At 37.9% G+C, this 15,368-nt stretch overlaps 1 protein-coding gene across 2 annotated transcripts in view; it reads left to right on the top strand.

Annotated features, from left to right (window-relative positions):
- The window catches only part of TRAPPC11 (trafficking protein particle complex subunit 11), a 29,001-nt gene extending 13,639 nt beyond the window's left edge, over positions 1 to 15,362 (top strand). The window contains exons 13-29 of one of the 2 annotated variants that reach the window (XM_080379311.1): positions 70 to 124; positions 1,564 to 1,709; positions 2,780 to 2,841; positions 2,941 to 3,073; positions 3,695 to 3,825; positions 4,327 to 4,482; positions 5,018 to 5,205; positions 5,878 to 6,026; positions 7,515 to 7,636; positions 8,297 to 8,416; positions 8,761 to 8,826; positions 8,927 to 9,083; positions 10,676 to 10,784; positions 11,540 to 11,631; positions 12,515 to 12,648; positions 13,030 to 13,197; positions 14,652 to 15,362. In XM_080379311.1, the coding sequence (XP_080235437.1) occupies positions 70 to 124; positions 1,564 to 1,709; positions 2,780 to 2,841; positions 2,941 to 3,073; positions 3,695 to 3,825; positions 4,327 to 4,482; positions 5,018 to 5,205; positions 5,878 to 6,026; positions 7,515 to 7,636; positions 8,297 to 8,416; positions 8,761 to 8,826; positions 8,927 to 9,083; positions 10,676 to 10,784; positions 11,540 to 11,631; positions 12,515 to 12,648; positions 13,030 to 13,197; positions 14,652 to 14,696 (2,033 nt within the window). In that variant the 3' untranslated portion in view covers positions 14,697 to 15,362. Of the gene's footprint in view, positions 1 to 69; positions 125 to 1,563; positions 1,710 to 2,779; positions 2,842 to 2,940; positions 3,074 to 3,694; positions 3,826 to 4,326; positions 4,483 to 5,017; positions 5,206 to 5,877; positions 6,027 to 7,514; positions 7,637 to 8,296; positions 8,417 to 8,760; positions 8,827 to 8,926; positions 9,084 to 10,675; positions 10,785 to 11,539; positions 11,632 to 12,514; positions 12,649 to 13,029; positions 13,198 to 14,651 lie in introns of those variants that run through there. The other variant, XM_080379312.1, reaches the window with a different exon arrangement.
- The last annotated feature ends 6 nt before the right edge of the window (positions 15,363 to 15,368 follow it).

Raw genomic sequence — 15,368 nt, forward strand, 5'->3', positions numbered from 1 at the left:
AAAAATTGATTTTGCAAAGGATTTTGGTATTGATCTGGAACATTGTTCTTTATATTTTATTTTTATCAGTGGTTCAAATGGGAGAAGAATATTACTACGCTAAAGACTATGCCAAAGCTTTGAAGTGAGTACCATCCATGGTTGCTTCTTTCACGTCCTAGTCTTCCTAAGACCCCGTGTCTTATTGCTATGGAATAATGTTGGAAGCTCATTTAAGGTGCTCCTTGTAACTGGATTTGATCGAAGCACAGGCTTTGGAGTCTATGAACTCCACTCACGTTAAAGAAAGCAAACCAGATATGTGTTGGTTATTAAGAGTATAAAAACTTCCTGCTGTAAGCTTCTGTGGGAGTTTGCCTTATTGGGCAAGTATTATTTGCTTCTAGCACACTGATTGAGTGTGCTTCATGTGCTACACACACACCCCCCCAAAAGTGATTTCTGAAACTTGCAATGAGTATAGTTACATTTAATTACTGACTTTATAGTTGCAACACTCAAGAAATACGGAAATGTAGATGAATTCAATTTTTATTTATGTACCAGGAAATTAGCAGAAGGAATATTTTTTATTGCTGTAGTTCTCTGCTGTTAATGACTACAGAGCTAGGAAAGTGTAGTGCTGAGGTACAGCTACCTTTTCTGAAGGCTGTGTCTTATGCTTAGTTTCTTAAATGTATTTTTAAGGGGAGACAGAGTCATGGTCATGTTACGCAGGAGTCCCACACTCCTGATTTCACTAATTAGGTTTCAAAGATCACATGTTGTAAAGGGAACATGTCTGAGGTAGGAGAAATGTGTTTGCTGTTATGAGCTGACTGGAAGCTACATGGAGAAGATAAGCTATGATAAGCAGATCAGTTTATATTGAGCCTAATTCTTGTACGTACAAGCATTTCTTATATTTAGGTAGATTTTTGAGGTATGCAGAAACTCTTTGTCTTCAACAGTTGAACAGAGGTTTTTCTAAAAAAAAAAAAAACCCAAATCACTTCTCTGCTTTGCTAGTAATAGCAAACATTGCTCAGCATTAAAACAGTATCAAGATGTGTGGTTTTGCCTCATAAAGATTGATGCATGTGTGGTTTGCAGGTCTTTGAAACCCTTGAAGGGAGCAGGGGATAGAGGGTTAGAAGGGAAAAGAAGCATCTCTGCTTAAGGAACATTAAAATTCCTCAGATTGGAAGGGGACTTTGCTGTGGGATTTTGGTTTGCTTCTTAAAACTTACCACATACTCAATAGTAAAGCATATTTTTAATGCAATGCTGGGATTAAGACTCTTCTGTCCAGTTGTTGTTTTGCTAGGTCTTTATGTGAAGACTGGTGAGTTTTCCTGTTCTTCTCTTGTGAAATTTGTTCTAGCATGAAATAGAAAATTCATGGAATAGATGGTTTCTTCACAATATTTTAATGCCATTTTCAATAAATCATTGCCACGTGTAAACCGTAGACTTTAATTTAGCGCTTGTATTGGTGGAGATTAATTTTGTATTAATGATACCAAATAAATGCAAGCTTCTAAAAAATATTTATTGTTTTTTCTCCCAATTTCACTGTTGCAGGCTCTTGGATTATGTTATGTGTGAATATCGCAGTGAAGGATGGTGGACTCTTCTCACTTCCATATTGACGACAGCTCTCAAATGTTCATATTTGATGGCCCAGCTAAAAGATTATATAACGTACTCTTTAGAACTACTTGGTAGAGGTATTCTTTTGAGACCTGTACTCAGCCTATACAGAAATATTAAAGTACATGTATTTGGAATCCTGACAAATCGTTGTTAGACACAGTGCTTATTAGTACTTCAAATTATTTGACTACAAAATAACTGTGCTGATTTTTAATACCTTCTCTTGTGTGGTAGAAGCTGAATTTTTTTGCTTTTCTATTGCAAAATTCATTGCATACAAACAGACTGCATCAGGATATCTGAGGCACAGAGCTTTGCTTGAGGCTGCTCAAATAATGTAACAGAAACTTCCTGAGCTTTGGGATGGGAGAACAACTGTAACATAGCTAAAGGTGAAAACCACTTTTCCTAATAACTAACAAAGCTAGCACAATTTTTCTGGACTTTAAAATCCCAAATGTGCTTCTCTTAAACTTTTTACTAGGAATCTGATGATGAAATATGCACGTGGTGTGTTTCAGGGAAGAAATGTGACATAAGGTGGCTGCACAGTAATAATGCAAGCCCCCTGCTTCGTATAATGTTTGTTACTTGACATTGCAGAAAAGATCCTTTTGTGCCCTAAACTGCTAACTAATACCACTGTTGGGTAGGCGTCATAAAAATGGGTTTGTACCTTCCCCTAGCTAGCCAGGCTGCTCTGCTTTGTATTCAAGAATAGCCAATGAGACAAACCTACCTTTCCTCATCTTCAAGAGAAGAGTGCTAATTTTAATTAGTCCTTTTTCTTCCTGTCACCTTCTCTAGCTGTTGTTTCTAATATTATCTGAGCTTGCCTCTTTGCATGTTATGGATTTTGTACTGTTTCTTCAGTTTTTAAACATAAATAACAAGAAGGTATAGATAGTATTCTATTGGGGGGTTTGTCCAATAAATTATAAGATGCTTAACCAGCAAATGTTTCACTTGGTTCCAGTGGAAGTAAGAGGAAACACGTAGGAAGGGGGAAGTTCTGAAAACTGAATGACTCCTTCATTACTGATAGACGGATGTTACAATTTTTTTTTTTTACCAGACTGTGTTTTTTGAAACAAACAAAAAAAAAAAGTAAGGAGACTTGCTTTGGTTTTGCTTTGTTTTTTAGCATCTACTCTTAAAGAAGATCAGAAATCACGAATAGAAAAAAATCTGATGAAAGTTCTAATGGTAAGTCACAAAACTCCTACTACCCTTTTAGATAAATCTTAAGAGTGTTAGTGTTTGGTAACCTTCTTTTATTGTTTGTAATCTTCTGTCTGGATGCAGAATGAAAGCCCTGATCCTGAACCTGATTGTGATGCAGTTGCTGTTAAAGCATCACAAAAATTGTGGGCTGACCGTGTTTCCTTGGCAGGCAGTAATATTTTTACAATAGAAGTCCAAGATTTTATACCATTTGGTAAGTAAGAAAGCAACTTTACAACTATGTCAAAATTTATCATCTGATGTATCTTGAAAATAACTCATTAGGAAAAAATATAAAGTGTGTATTAAAGGCAGCAACACTGAAACACTTGTTTCAGCACCGCTCTGTTCTTCATCTAAATCAGTAAGATAAGAAATCATGGGAGAGAAGCTAGTGATCTCTTATCCCTGAAATGGATTACTAAAGAATCCCTTGCTTTTTGAAAGACTTCTGTCATTCTGGTGTGCTTTGAAGTCAGATTCTGAGGAAAAAGGGCAGAATGTGTGTGAAGTAGTACTTCCCACAGAAGGGGAACGTGAATGAGCATTACCTATAGAAATCTAAACACACAGGATGTTGTTTGGTGTTTTTTTTTTCCTGCTGGACATCTGCTTCTCCTCTCCTCTGCAAAGATTTTGGCAGAGTGCTGAAAATCAGCTTTCTGTGACAGTGTTAGTAGCCTAATCTGTGCCACTTACCTACAAAGTAGTTTTAAGAGTATACACAGAACAATCCTTAACACAATTATTTCAAGAGTGTGCTTCTAGAACTAAATGTTGTAGTTTGTGTTTGAACACCTACTTCTTGTTTAGTTTATCTTTTTTTTATTTCCAGTGCAATGCAAAGCGAAATTTCTTGCTCCTAGTTTTCATGTTGATGTTCCTGTGCAGTTTGATGTGTATTTGAGAGCTGATTGTCCTCATCCTATCAGGTTTTCGAAGCTCTGCATCAGTTTCAATAATCAGGTAACCATGTTCTATTTCTGACCTAGTGATAAAAGCTTATCGTAAGAATGAAATAATATCAATGTTTTTAAACATAAAAAAATTCAAAAGTTCTTTTCCAAGATTGTATGGATATTTAAGTTGGAAAGGTGCTTTTTCTTTTTGCGTTATCTTTTCCTTTTGACAAGTGTATTGATACTGTGATAAAACTCCCAAATGCAGTTCATCTATTATATCCTCGTTATTCTACTAAGCTGTCTGTAAAGTTTCAGAAAGATCATTTTAATGTCTTATTTCTCTTGATGTTCTTGCATGAAGTTACGTTAGTATAATTGGTATCTTGTACCAAAGAATTGCATTGTAATTACTTGCTAAGTCATCTTCAGCAGTGTGAAAAGCAGCAAGAATCCATATAGTTCAATCTGGTAACATGGAGCCTTAATATTTGCTGTGCTACCATTACTCTCTAAAGATGTCTTGAGTCTGGATTTACCAGCTTTTTTCCCCGCTCCTCCATTGTAGGATTACAACCAATACTGTGTGGTAGAAGAAGCCTATCAAAAAAGTGATATTCTAGAACACTCATCGCAAGGAACAATGTGCTTAGTCCCTGGCAGAACGAGAAAGTTCACTTTCAAATTTGTTGCAAAAACTGAAGATGTAGGAAAGAAGATTGAGGTTTGTCAATTTTTTTTACGCCTTTCTTACTGGTGCTTACAAAGAACTCAAAACTACAAAGCTGCCTCCAATCTGGCAGCAGTTACTAGTGTCACTGCTTTTCCAAATGTTTGAATTCTCGAAATGAAGTACCAAAAATGAGTGCAATTTTATTGACAATGCCAAGACAAAAAATTATCACAAAAACTTAAGTATTAATTCAAGATTGGTTTTTTTGGTTTGTTTTTTTCATATGTGCAATACGTTAAAAAGAAGCCTGGTGGGGGGAGGTGCATGAAGGGAAGGGTGGTGTAGCACTATGGGAGGGTAGGAAACTACAAAGTCCTACACCACACACACCTGAGTGATACTTTCCCTACTACGGTTTCGTTAAATGGATTCTTGAAGTGGTGAGGTGTCTTCGGTCTGCAAGGCTGCCAGAAGCTTTTTGGTGATACCCATCTTTATTGTGCCTGTATATATTGGAAAACTATATTCTTACAGAGGTGATCTGAAGACAAAGTGATCAGTAGATGTTTAAATTTGTGTCTATCAGATCACCTCTGTGGATTTGATCCTGGGAAGCGAATCTGGCCGATGTGTGGTACTGAACTGGCGTGGGGGAGGTGGAGATGCTGCTTCATCTCAAGAAGCATTACAGGCAGCACGATCCTTCAGGCGAAGACCTAAGCTTCCAGATAATGAAGTGCACTGGGACAGTTTGACTATTCAGGCAAGCACTATGTGAGTAAAAAATTGAAAATAAGTATATAATGTATCACTGAGAGTCTCCTGTGAAGTCCTGATTACTCTGCCCAAAAGAAGACAACAGATTTGTTGGGACTACTTTAATATGACCTTTTTAGTATGTCATTGCTTAACTGGGGATAAGATGGGTATTGTCTTAATTCTTTAGGACTTTTGAAGCTCCAGATAGCTAGAAGTACAGGAGAAGCTTGCCTCTATCCCTGAGTATATCAAGTATGCTTTGGTTCTCCCCTTCACCTAACCTTGCTAGGCAGACTTTCCCAGATTTTTGTGCAAACTAGGAGGTGGTTTTGTTCTTTTACAAAAGCCATCACACAAACAAAGAATCCCTAAGAAAATGTATTGGAAATAATTATTAATAAATAGGCTAGCTCTAATTTAGATGTATTCAAGGGAATTAAATCCAGTTGCTGTTGGGGGTACTTTTTCCTGGCAGAACATCTGAACCATTAATGTTTGTTACTAGGGTTCCAAAATGTTTTCCCATCATGTTGCTTTTCAGGAGTCTTGCATATCCTAGTTGAATAGGCCGGTGGTTGTCAGGACTGTCTTACACAATAGGCTGTTTTAATCTCCTTTAAACTAGGCTTAAAAACTTCTTATCTAAGAAACATACAATAACTGAGTCTTGTCTTTTTTTTCTTAAAGGATTATTTCTAGAGTGCCAAACATTTCTGTTCAGCTCCGTCATGAACCTCCTGCCCTGACTAATGAAATGTATTGTTTGATTGTGACAATCCAGTCACATGAGGAGACAGTGGCCAAAGATGTTAAGCTTACAGCAGGTCTAAAGCCAGGTATTTGGGGTTATTTCCTTTTAATCCAGCAGTCTTCTAATTGACTCCTTGTTCTTGATGCTATGCAGAGAAATAGAGTAAAAGGGTCTCCTGCAGTAATTAAGAGTCAAACCAAAGTGAAGGTTGGGACTGGTGAGATACTAGTGTCAGAAGAAGAGCTAACAGACTAATTCACTTATGGTTATCCTAACCACTGCTTGTCAGTGCTGTCTACATGGGTACTTTCAAAACATGTCTTTACAAGCTTGAAAGAAAACATGGAAGCTTTTGTATTCCTCCTTAATCTTTTATTTAATTGCTCATAACTAAATTTTTCTTTTCCCAAGAGATGGATCTTTTTCTTGCTGAGATGAAAGCATTAAGACAGTACTAAATAAAATGGTTCCTAAATATAGCCACTGTGGCTTTTCTGCCACAATTTTTTTTTTTTCCCCTTGCCCTGGACAACATGGTTTGGTCTTCAAGCTACTTGACATTTGGGGACTGGTGGTGAACTGAAGCGCTATTCCTTCAAATTAAAAAGAAAAAATGCAAATATTACATGTCCTAGTTATCTGTATGTAGTTGTTGCTGACAGTTTTCAATATTTGAAGTCCAAATGTCATACTCGGTACACCTCTTTGTAGCAATTATCCTAAAAGGCAAAAATATTTTTAAGCCACTAGCATATAGGATGTAATATGTGCTGTGTATTCTGAAATAAAACCATATTCCCTGTACATTTGGATGGTTCATTAAAGTCAGTGGAGTGTTCTTTAAACTTACTTAATTGGATGCTTGGGCTTGGCTCCGAAAGCAGTGTTTAATCGTTGGTCTTGACGTTTATTTTTTTCTCCACTTGGTCTTGACTCTTAACACGTAATACAAGGTCAGTGTGGGCTTGCTGATTACATTAAAAGAACAATTGAAATCTGACATTTCATTTATAGGGAAGGTGACTTTTTTACAGTTGCAACTCTGGCAAGATGTGCCTTGTTTTGCTTTGAAAATGATCCCACATGACTGCAGTAATGCTATTATTCTAGTCAACCTCTGACTTAACGATGTCATTTAACATGTATACATTTGTTTTCACATCTCTTTGACATGGATTCAGAACAATTTTAAAGGATGTAAAATCATTAAGTCATGCTCTTGAAAACAGAAGAGTGAAACTTCCTTTTTATATCGTATGGAGTACCAAGAAAAACCTAGGTCGCATAATCATGTTGTATTTTGTGTATGGTAGAGAACATCTGGATTTTTGAGATTATTTTTTTGGCCTTTTGACCCTGACCCATGCAGGATGTGAACTCTCCAATTCAGAAAACTTTAGATGTTGTCAGATTTACCCTCTTGGTACTCTTGAAAGATTCCCTCAACCAAAGGAACGACACTTGTTTGTCATGCGTTTCTTCTAGAGATGAATATTTTATTATTTTTAGTTATTGCTTTCATGCTGCAGTGGTGTAAACCTGTGTTGGATATGAAGTCTATTTTTAATCCTAGGGCAAGATGCCAACCTGACTCAGAAAACTCAAGTGACTCTTCATGGAACAGATGCATGTGATGACTCCTTTCCTGCACTGCTTCCCGATATCCCTGTAGGAGACTTGCAACCAGGGGAAAAGGTGAAGGCGTAAAACCTTCTTTATATATCACACTGAAGAAAATGGGGATCAACTAATAAACTCTTAGAAGGACCTATGTTTACTTTCAAATATCTGAACTGGTAAATGAAATGCTTATGGCATACTTTACCTATTGTTTACTTAAAGTTTCTTTAGCTAGATCCCCTTTTGGACTAAATTTGGGAGTAAGGTATGTTCTGGGATTGATGATAACAGGTGGGAGATAAGAAATAAAATAAGGAGGCTAATCTCAACAGTTTAAATGCACTGCCTAACGGACAGGAGATAATAATAGTCAGCAAGTGCGATTTGGCATGGTAGAGGACCAAATATGCAGATGTTGCACCAAACTGGAATTGTGACTAGTAAATTAGAAGTTGGGTATATTGTGTATTACACAGTAATGATTCTTTTCCTGTACCCTTAAGTAACAGACAAGCATCAGTAGTGAAGCAACTGGAGCTGTGCTACTCTGATTAAAGTAATTCACTAAATTACTAAGATCACGCATTGTAGGAGATTCTTTATGGTCAAAGTAATATCCATTCTGCTATTGCCCTCTTGGACCAAGTAAGATACTTAACAAGTTTTGGACAGCTCTAGGCCCAGTTAATATAATTTAGGTATCGTTTGGCTCATATTGTCTCCTTTATTTTGCAGCTGGAAAAACCAATATACATTCGTTGTGGAACAGTCGGTGCAAGAATGTTTCTGGTTTACGTTTCTTACTTAATCAACACTGTCGTTGAGGGGAAAGAAATCATCTGCAAGTGCCACCGGGTAGGATGTAAAGATGTACTAGTTGCTGGAGATAATGAAATACAAGAAATATTCTCAATCTAAAAGCTGTCATTCCAAGGCTCTCAGAAGCCTTTCTAGTAGACAGAAAAAAATGCTAAATTAGCTGTATGGTAGACCAGTTTAGGGTGAGCACTTTCGTAAGAATAATCGGAATAAGTGTTTCGTTAAATATCTTAAAGATACATTCTGCCCTGAGGAGGAATTGGTTAAAATAAAGATTAAAAATAACTTTACGTTAGTAACCTTTGACAACAATAGCCAGGTCTGAAACTGAATATAACTTTTTTTCTCCCTCTTCTTCTCACCGTTTGTTATCTATACAGGATGAAACTGTAACCATAGAAACAGTATTTCCTTTTGACGTTGCTGTCAAATTTGTCTCCACGAAGGTATGTGTTTGAAAAGTTGCTGATATCTTGGAGTCACGCCACTTTCGGTAGTCGCACCCTGTTTAGTTAAAATAGCCAGAGCTTGTGTCTGTCTTGACAGTTGGAGCACTTGGACAGAGTATTTGCAGATTTACCATTTTTACTGATGACTGACATCCTGAGTGCCTCTCCTTGGCCTCTCACTATTGTAACCAGCCAGTTACAGCTGTCAGCTTCCATGACCCCAGTAGATCAACTGGAATCTTATGTGGAGAATGGTAAGTTTTCTTAGCTTATCCTTTCTATAAGGAGGATACTGTTTGCATAAGTTGGGAGAAAGAAATGGGGACATTTTAAACAGCATTTTCTTATCAAACTCTAAATGGAAGAAAGCTGGTTAATAATATAAGTTGTGTTCTGGCAAACAACTATCAGTATGCTTCAAAAAATTAGTTCTACTTCACTAGATCAAGTAAATGGACTTGAGTGATGGATGGTAACCAAAATTTTAAATGTAACAGGCTTAAGGGAAAGCACCTGAAAGTACTTCTGATATGCAACTTCTTAGATATCCATGTGAAAACATACTCAATATTTCCAGTGTTTGAGGTGCATTTACTTTCTGGAATGCAAACACTTTACCACCTGATACAGGCAGCATCCAAAGGCTGAAGTGGTCCATGTATGTGATTGTAGTTGTGAAATTGAAAAATGCGAAGCTAAGCAGGTTGGGCTATAAAGAACAGTTAGAACTGAACATATATATATTTTACTTTTTTTTAATCCTAACAGTTTAACTTGTTACTTAAATGTTAAATAAAATTTAAAAATCCTGCGGGTCTCAATTTTGAAGAGTGCAGCATGTTAACTTTAAAGCCAAATAAATGGCGTACTTAGCAGTAGAGCTGATCCAAAATCTTACAGCAAAATGTTGTCTTTGCATTTGCTGAGTCAGAGATGTGAAAATGTGTGTATTCTGTCAAAACTTGGAATACAATGCAGCAGTCTGGGTGGCTGCCTGATCGTGGAGCAGCTGTCTGCCAGTGTAATCAAGGACTTGCAAGACTCTACTTCTTCCGTAGATTCAAGGATTACCTGGCAAAAAGCAATTTTCCCAGGTCCTTTAGTCTTCAAACTATGGTATTTCATCTTCAGCTCTGGCACAGTGTGCTTCATGGCTTCTGATTGTTGCTTCTGAAGAGCAAACTGCCAGGAGGTTTGAACCCCTTCAGATACCAGCTATTTAGCTGTCCACTTTTTTGTTGACGATTTTTTTTGCTTGTAAGACCTAAATATTAATGATTAATTTTGAATGACCGGAACATCTGTTATTTTTTTTAATCACTCCAAGTGAAAAGGTACTTTTTTCTCTAGTTCATTCAAGTGGAGAGAGAGAAAGAAAAAATTAAAGAGAGTGAAAATTCAAAGCTAGTAGATTCTTCTTGTTTCCTCTCACTCGTTTGGATGGGAGAGGAGAAATGTCCATTTCGTTTTCATTTTAAAACGAGAGAAGTCTTATGCTGTTGTCTTGAAATTTGCTGTGGGAGAAGTACAGAATTTGAATTGGCATTATTTTTGCTTTTTTGTGTGTGTGTGCACAAACTCTACATTTGCAATGACTTGTTCTGTGTGTATATGAGAGACTGCATAGTGCTGTTCAGAAAGTAAACTCACAGTTGTATACATCACCTTTTTGTGTACTGGGATACTTCACAATCTTTATTGAATGTATGTATTATGTAGGTATGCTTTGCAAAGCACTTCAAAGAGCTTTCTGGCTGTATACTTGTTTGTGTCATTGGATTTTTAGATTTGGTGGCTTCTGCAGTAATGATTATGCTTTGATTTTTAAACAAAATCTTGCTGATAGTTGTTTTACAGACAGGTGAGAGTGCCAGTGAGTGCTTTTGCCTTCGATGTCCTCCAGTTACTAATGCTAGTGGAGTGGCAACTGGATGTTATATCATTTCTTGGAAGAGGTGAGTATCTTTTGGCCTGGATGGGGAGAGCAAATAAGTTGGTTAGCTTTTAGGGATCCCAGTGACTTGTTTGGGTTTATTTGGGATGGTTATTGTTTTGGGTGTTTAGTGGTCATTGGGTTTTTTCTTTTTTTTGATTTTAGATCTTCCTGTAGCAAGCGTTATCTAGACTTTGGACCTTACTAATTACTGTTTAGCTTATTAGACTTGATTAAATATGTACTTCACTTGAGATAAATGCTATGTGGTTATGGTTTTGACATTCCACAAAGCTTGCTTTTTTTGTAAGGTATTAGGTCAATTACAAAGCTGCTTTGTCCTCTTCTGCTCCCTGTTTTCTCCTATGAAATAGTGCCCTTGAGAAGCCAAGTCAGAAGAATAGCTTTGCAGCAGTAGAAACAAACACACTTTTTAAATGGGAAAACTGTTTTCCCACCCTAGATTGTGGATTTATGTTGTCACTCAGTTTTTTCAAAGACAAATTTTGAGGTTTATCCATCTTCTTAGTTGGCTTTTATTTATTTTTAGAGCGGTTTAGTTTCCTTAGTTGCCTCTTTGTCTTCTCTCCATGCTGTGGCACTTCTTTTACTCACTGCAAACAATCAAATATCAGTATCTGGGCTTTTTCTTTCCACCACTGAAATTACTGTAATTTTAGTTTAGTCACAGGTAAGTGATGTTCTTTTGGTGTATGTACTTGATACTTTATCTTGTATAACTTCCAATGCGGTCTGTGTTTTGACATTTTCCTGCAGAAGTTCACCTGTGGAAAGTGTACCTGTCGTTAGTACAGTCATCACTCTACCACATGTGATTGTAGAGAGCATTCCCCTCCATGTTAATGCAGGTAATATTAGTTTGGCACCATACACGTCCCAGTTGGAATTTTTAGGACTGCCAAAATTTCACAGTGTCTAGAGCTTGCATTTATGGTAGCAGAAGACAGAAAACTGTTGCTGGATGTTATGGAGCTAGTGAAAGAAACTGTATCGTTGCTTAGACTGCCTCAAGCCTTGCCCCTCTTTCCCCCCCCCCTTCAATTTAAGGGAGGAACTGGAAGGTGGTTACACAAGTATGTTCTTAAAAGCTGTCAATGGGTTGACCTGTGTTGCGTGACAGCACAGATGCCAGAGTTGATGATGCTGATGATACCTTCCCAGTAGGTTTCTCTAGAGATCTAAGGCAAGAATTATTCCATCCACCCACACCCTGGCTGCATCCCAGGAAAGTAAGCCTGAAAGGTTGGAGCAGCTTGCAGGCAGGTGAACTGTTTCTCTTCTAGCACTTCACCTGCCCAAGAGCAGAACCAGAATGCTCACCAAACACACAGCATTCCTATGCTTTCCTTGGGACGGTTTCATTTGTACTGAGATTCTTCCACCATCCTTTCTTAAATTATTTTGAAGGAGCTTCCTGACAGTATCTGATAAGGTTTTGGTAAGCTGCAAATATCAGGCAGCACCGAAGTGACTTCCTAGTTAGCATTCCTGGACAGTGTTGGCAGTTGGAGGTTTTGTAACTAGATGCTCAAGATGCATTATTGAAAAGTTGTAGTGAAGTTGTGTTCTGTTCTTTAATCTTTTTCTGAAAATTCTTGTCAGAAATGCTTTAGACGCCTTGTTATTGTATCTTTTTTTTTTTCTTCAAACTTTTCACTGCTCTTTGCAGGTATTTTTTATGTATGGAACTTTAAAATGTATTTTGTATTTGAGATTACTTTCTTTCCAAAGATCTGCCATCGTTTGGTCGAGTCCGAGAGTCTCTGCCTGTCAGATATCACCTGCAAAATAAGACCAACTTAGTCCAGGATGTGGAGGTGTCAGTGGAACCCAGTGATGCCTTCATGTTCTCTGGCCTCAAACAGGTACAAAGTAGTCGCCTCTACTGATCCTGTGGGCTTATCTGGTAGTGAAGGATATGTTGATTAGACTTACACCGATGTGGAGAGAGGAAAAACTCATTGGGGTTTAGATGTTTAAATTATGGTCAGCTCTGTCTGGAGGAACACGTGGATACAGCCTGCATTTAAAGAAGGGCTAAGTGGAAGCCTGACCAGGAGCCGTTTGTCGTGTTGCTTATGGGTAGCATGGTGTTCCAGCGTAGAAGTGACTGTTTAACTGGAATAGGCAAATGGTTGCACTCTTTCCAACTCCAGAAAGTAAATAGTATATAAATAGAAATACACAGAGGACTACTTTTGGTCACAGAACTTACTTATGTTTGTGGTCTTCTCTCTTTTTTTAAGATCCGATTAAGAATCCTTCCTGGCACACAGCAGGAAATGTTATATAACTTCTATCCTCTGATGGCTGGATACCAGCAGTTACCATCTCTTCACGTCAACTTGCTGCGATTCCCAAACTTCACTAATCAGTTGCTCAGACGATTCATACCAACGCACATTTTCGTAAAGGTAAGGCTGTGAAAAGTGCCTTGTATCTACAAAGGCTTCCTGTGGGGCTGCTCGGTTTTTGGGGGCTACCACCCTAGCTCTGCTCAAAGCTGAGTGTTTCTAAGCGGATTAAAATGGCTGGCTTGGAACGGTTATTTGCTTTGAAAAGTCTTGGGTTGTGCGTTGGTGTCGTCAACTAAAATCCTTAGGAAATCTGTTAGTGCAACAGGTATTTGGTTGCAATTAAATAAACTAGCTGAACGGGCTTAGCCTGTCTCCTGTTCTGTGCCTTACTCTAAAATTAGTTTTAAAGTTGTCTCCATTTTGAGTACAATGGAGTGAGCTAAACATAATGAAATACTTCAATACCATAATTTGTAGCACTTCGGGGGGAAAAAAAAAGTGTTTGAGCAGTCCATATGACTGGGTTCAGAAACACTGTAGCATCCCACGCCTCTTTAAATAACTTCTAAAAACACATCCTCTCAGTGAATCACTCAGTCTAGGTTTTTTTTTTTCTTAAGTGGTATGACTCTGAAGACAATTCGATCATGTCATGAAAAATGGATCACAGGCTTCTCTTGACTTCTTAAGAACCATTTAAATCCAGTTGTCCAAAACAATGCTTTCTCATTCCACTGCTGCTGTCTCCAGAATGTTGTATTCGCTCGTTAGTCAGACTCTTAGCGATCAAGGAGCCTGAAGAGTTTGTTTATATGACCTGAGGTGGACTTGTTCAGACATCTGTAATCCCGTTTCCAGGAAACAGGCCTGGCATTCTTTCAGTTATGTTTTAGCCAAAAGAGATAGGCAGAACTAACTTTTTGCATATGCTGTCAATCAGTGGCTCTTCTAGATTGGTTGTCAAGATGTCCTCCAAAGTCAATACAAAAGGCTTTTTTCCTGAAAAGCACAGTGTTCTCGATGCTCCTGTGGAATCTCTCAGGCTTCAGAATGCCTTGCCTTCTGCTTTTGGAGCTGTCGGCACTTCAAAAAAAACCTTATTCTAAGGATGCCTTTTCTTCTTTAAAAGAATATTTTATTTTTGCTCTCTCCCATCTCTGGTGATTCTACTTAAAATTCCTCCAAGAAACTGTCAGTCCCGCTGCTTATTTACGCATTGATAATGATCAGCTTTTTATACTGCAGTGATACTCGGAACTCCGCTCAGCCAGGCCTTGTGCTAAGCTGTCCACCTGTGTATGGAGGTGACATTTAACGGGGCAGCTCAGGAACTGAGGCTTCTGCTAAGTACTCGCTGGGCCAAACTGAAATTCCAGCTGGATGTTCTCCGTGCTACTGTTGGAAGCCGTTAGGAGTTAAGGGTGGGCTTAATGCTGCGCTTGGGTACTAGAGCTGCATTGATCAACGCCACCTACTGCAGAATGAGCTTCGTAATGGCCTTAGTCTTTCCTGGGTCTGTGGCAGGTTTTTTGTGCTTTTCCTTTTAATTCTCTGTCTCTGTTTTCTTAAAGCCTCAGGGTCGTCGAGCAGATGATAACTCGATTGCAGCTGCGTAACTTTGAGACCTGTACCTCTGCACCGAAAGGAAATGGGATGTTGCACAGAATATGTAAAGCTCACTTTGAAACATGGCTTTGAAACTATAAGAATTAAATTTCATTTTTAAATTGCAACTCTTAGCAGAAATGTTTAAAAAAATCAGTCTTTCATAGACTGACTTTAAGGAATAAACATATGGGGAAAACTCAGTGCTTTATGTAACAGGAACATTCTTTCGAAGTTAACTTTGAATGTCAAACTCTTGAAAGTATTAAGGCATATTAAATGTGTTGAGTATTTAAGTGAAGAAATGCTAATTCATTTGACCGAAACTGAAAAAAATGTTTTCGTAATTAGCAGTAAGTTGAAGTGCAAAGTTTCTCTTTACTATTAGAGATTTATAACATTGAAAATTATCATCATTTACAGAAGTTTCTCCTGTGCCACTTGTGTTGAGGGCAGAACAGGGTGTGCAGTAGCACAGTAAGCTGCAAAAGGTTACGTTGTACTGTTGGAGTTGCATGGCTTACTGGTTCCTTAAAACCATGAATCTAAAAAGCACTCTTTCTCCTGGGTAAGCCATATATCCAAATTTGAATTCAGCAGCTAGTCTAATGAACAGAGAGATTAATTCATAACAGTTGGAGTATCCAACCTGAAGCTGATACGGTGTTGGATTATTTTTACAC

The sequence above is a fragment of the Falco punctatus genome (genome assembly GCF_963210335.1).
Source record: "Falco punctatus genome assembly, chromosome: 1".
NCBI classification, from domain to species: Eukaryota; Metazoa; Chordata; class Aves; order Falconiformes; family Falconidae; genus Falco; species Falco punctatus.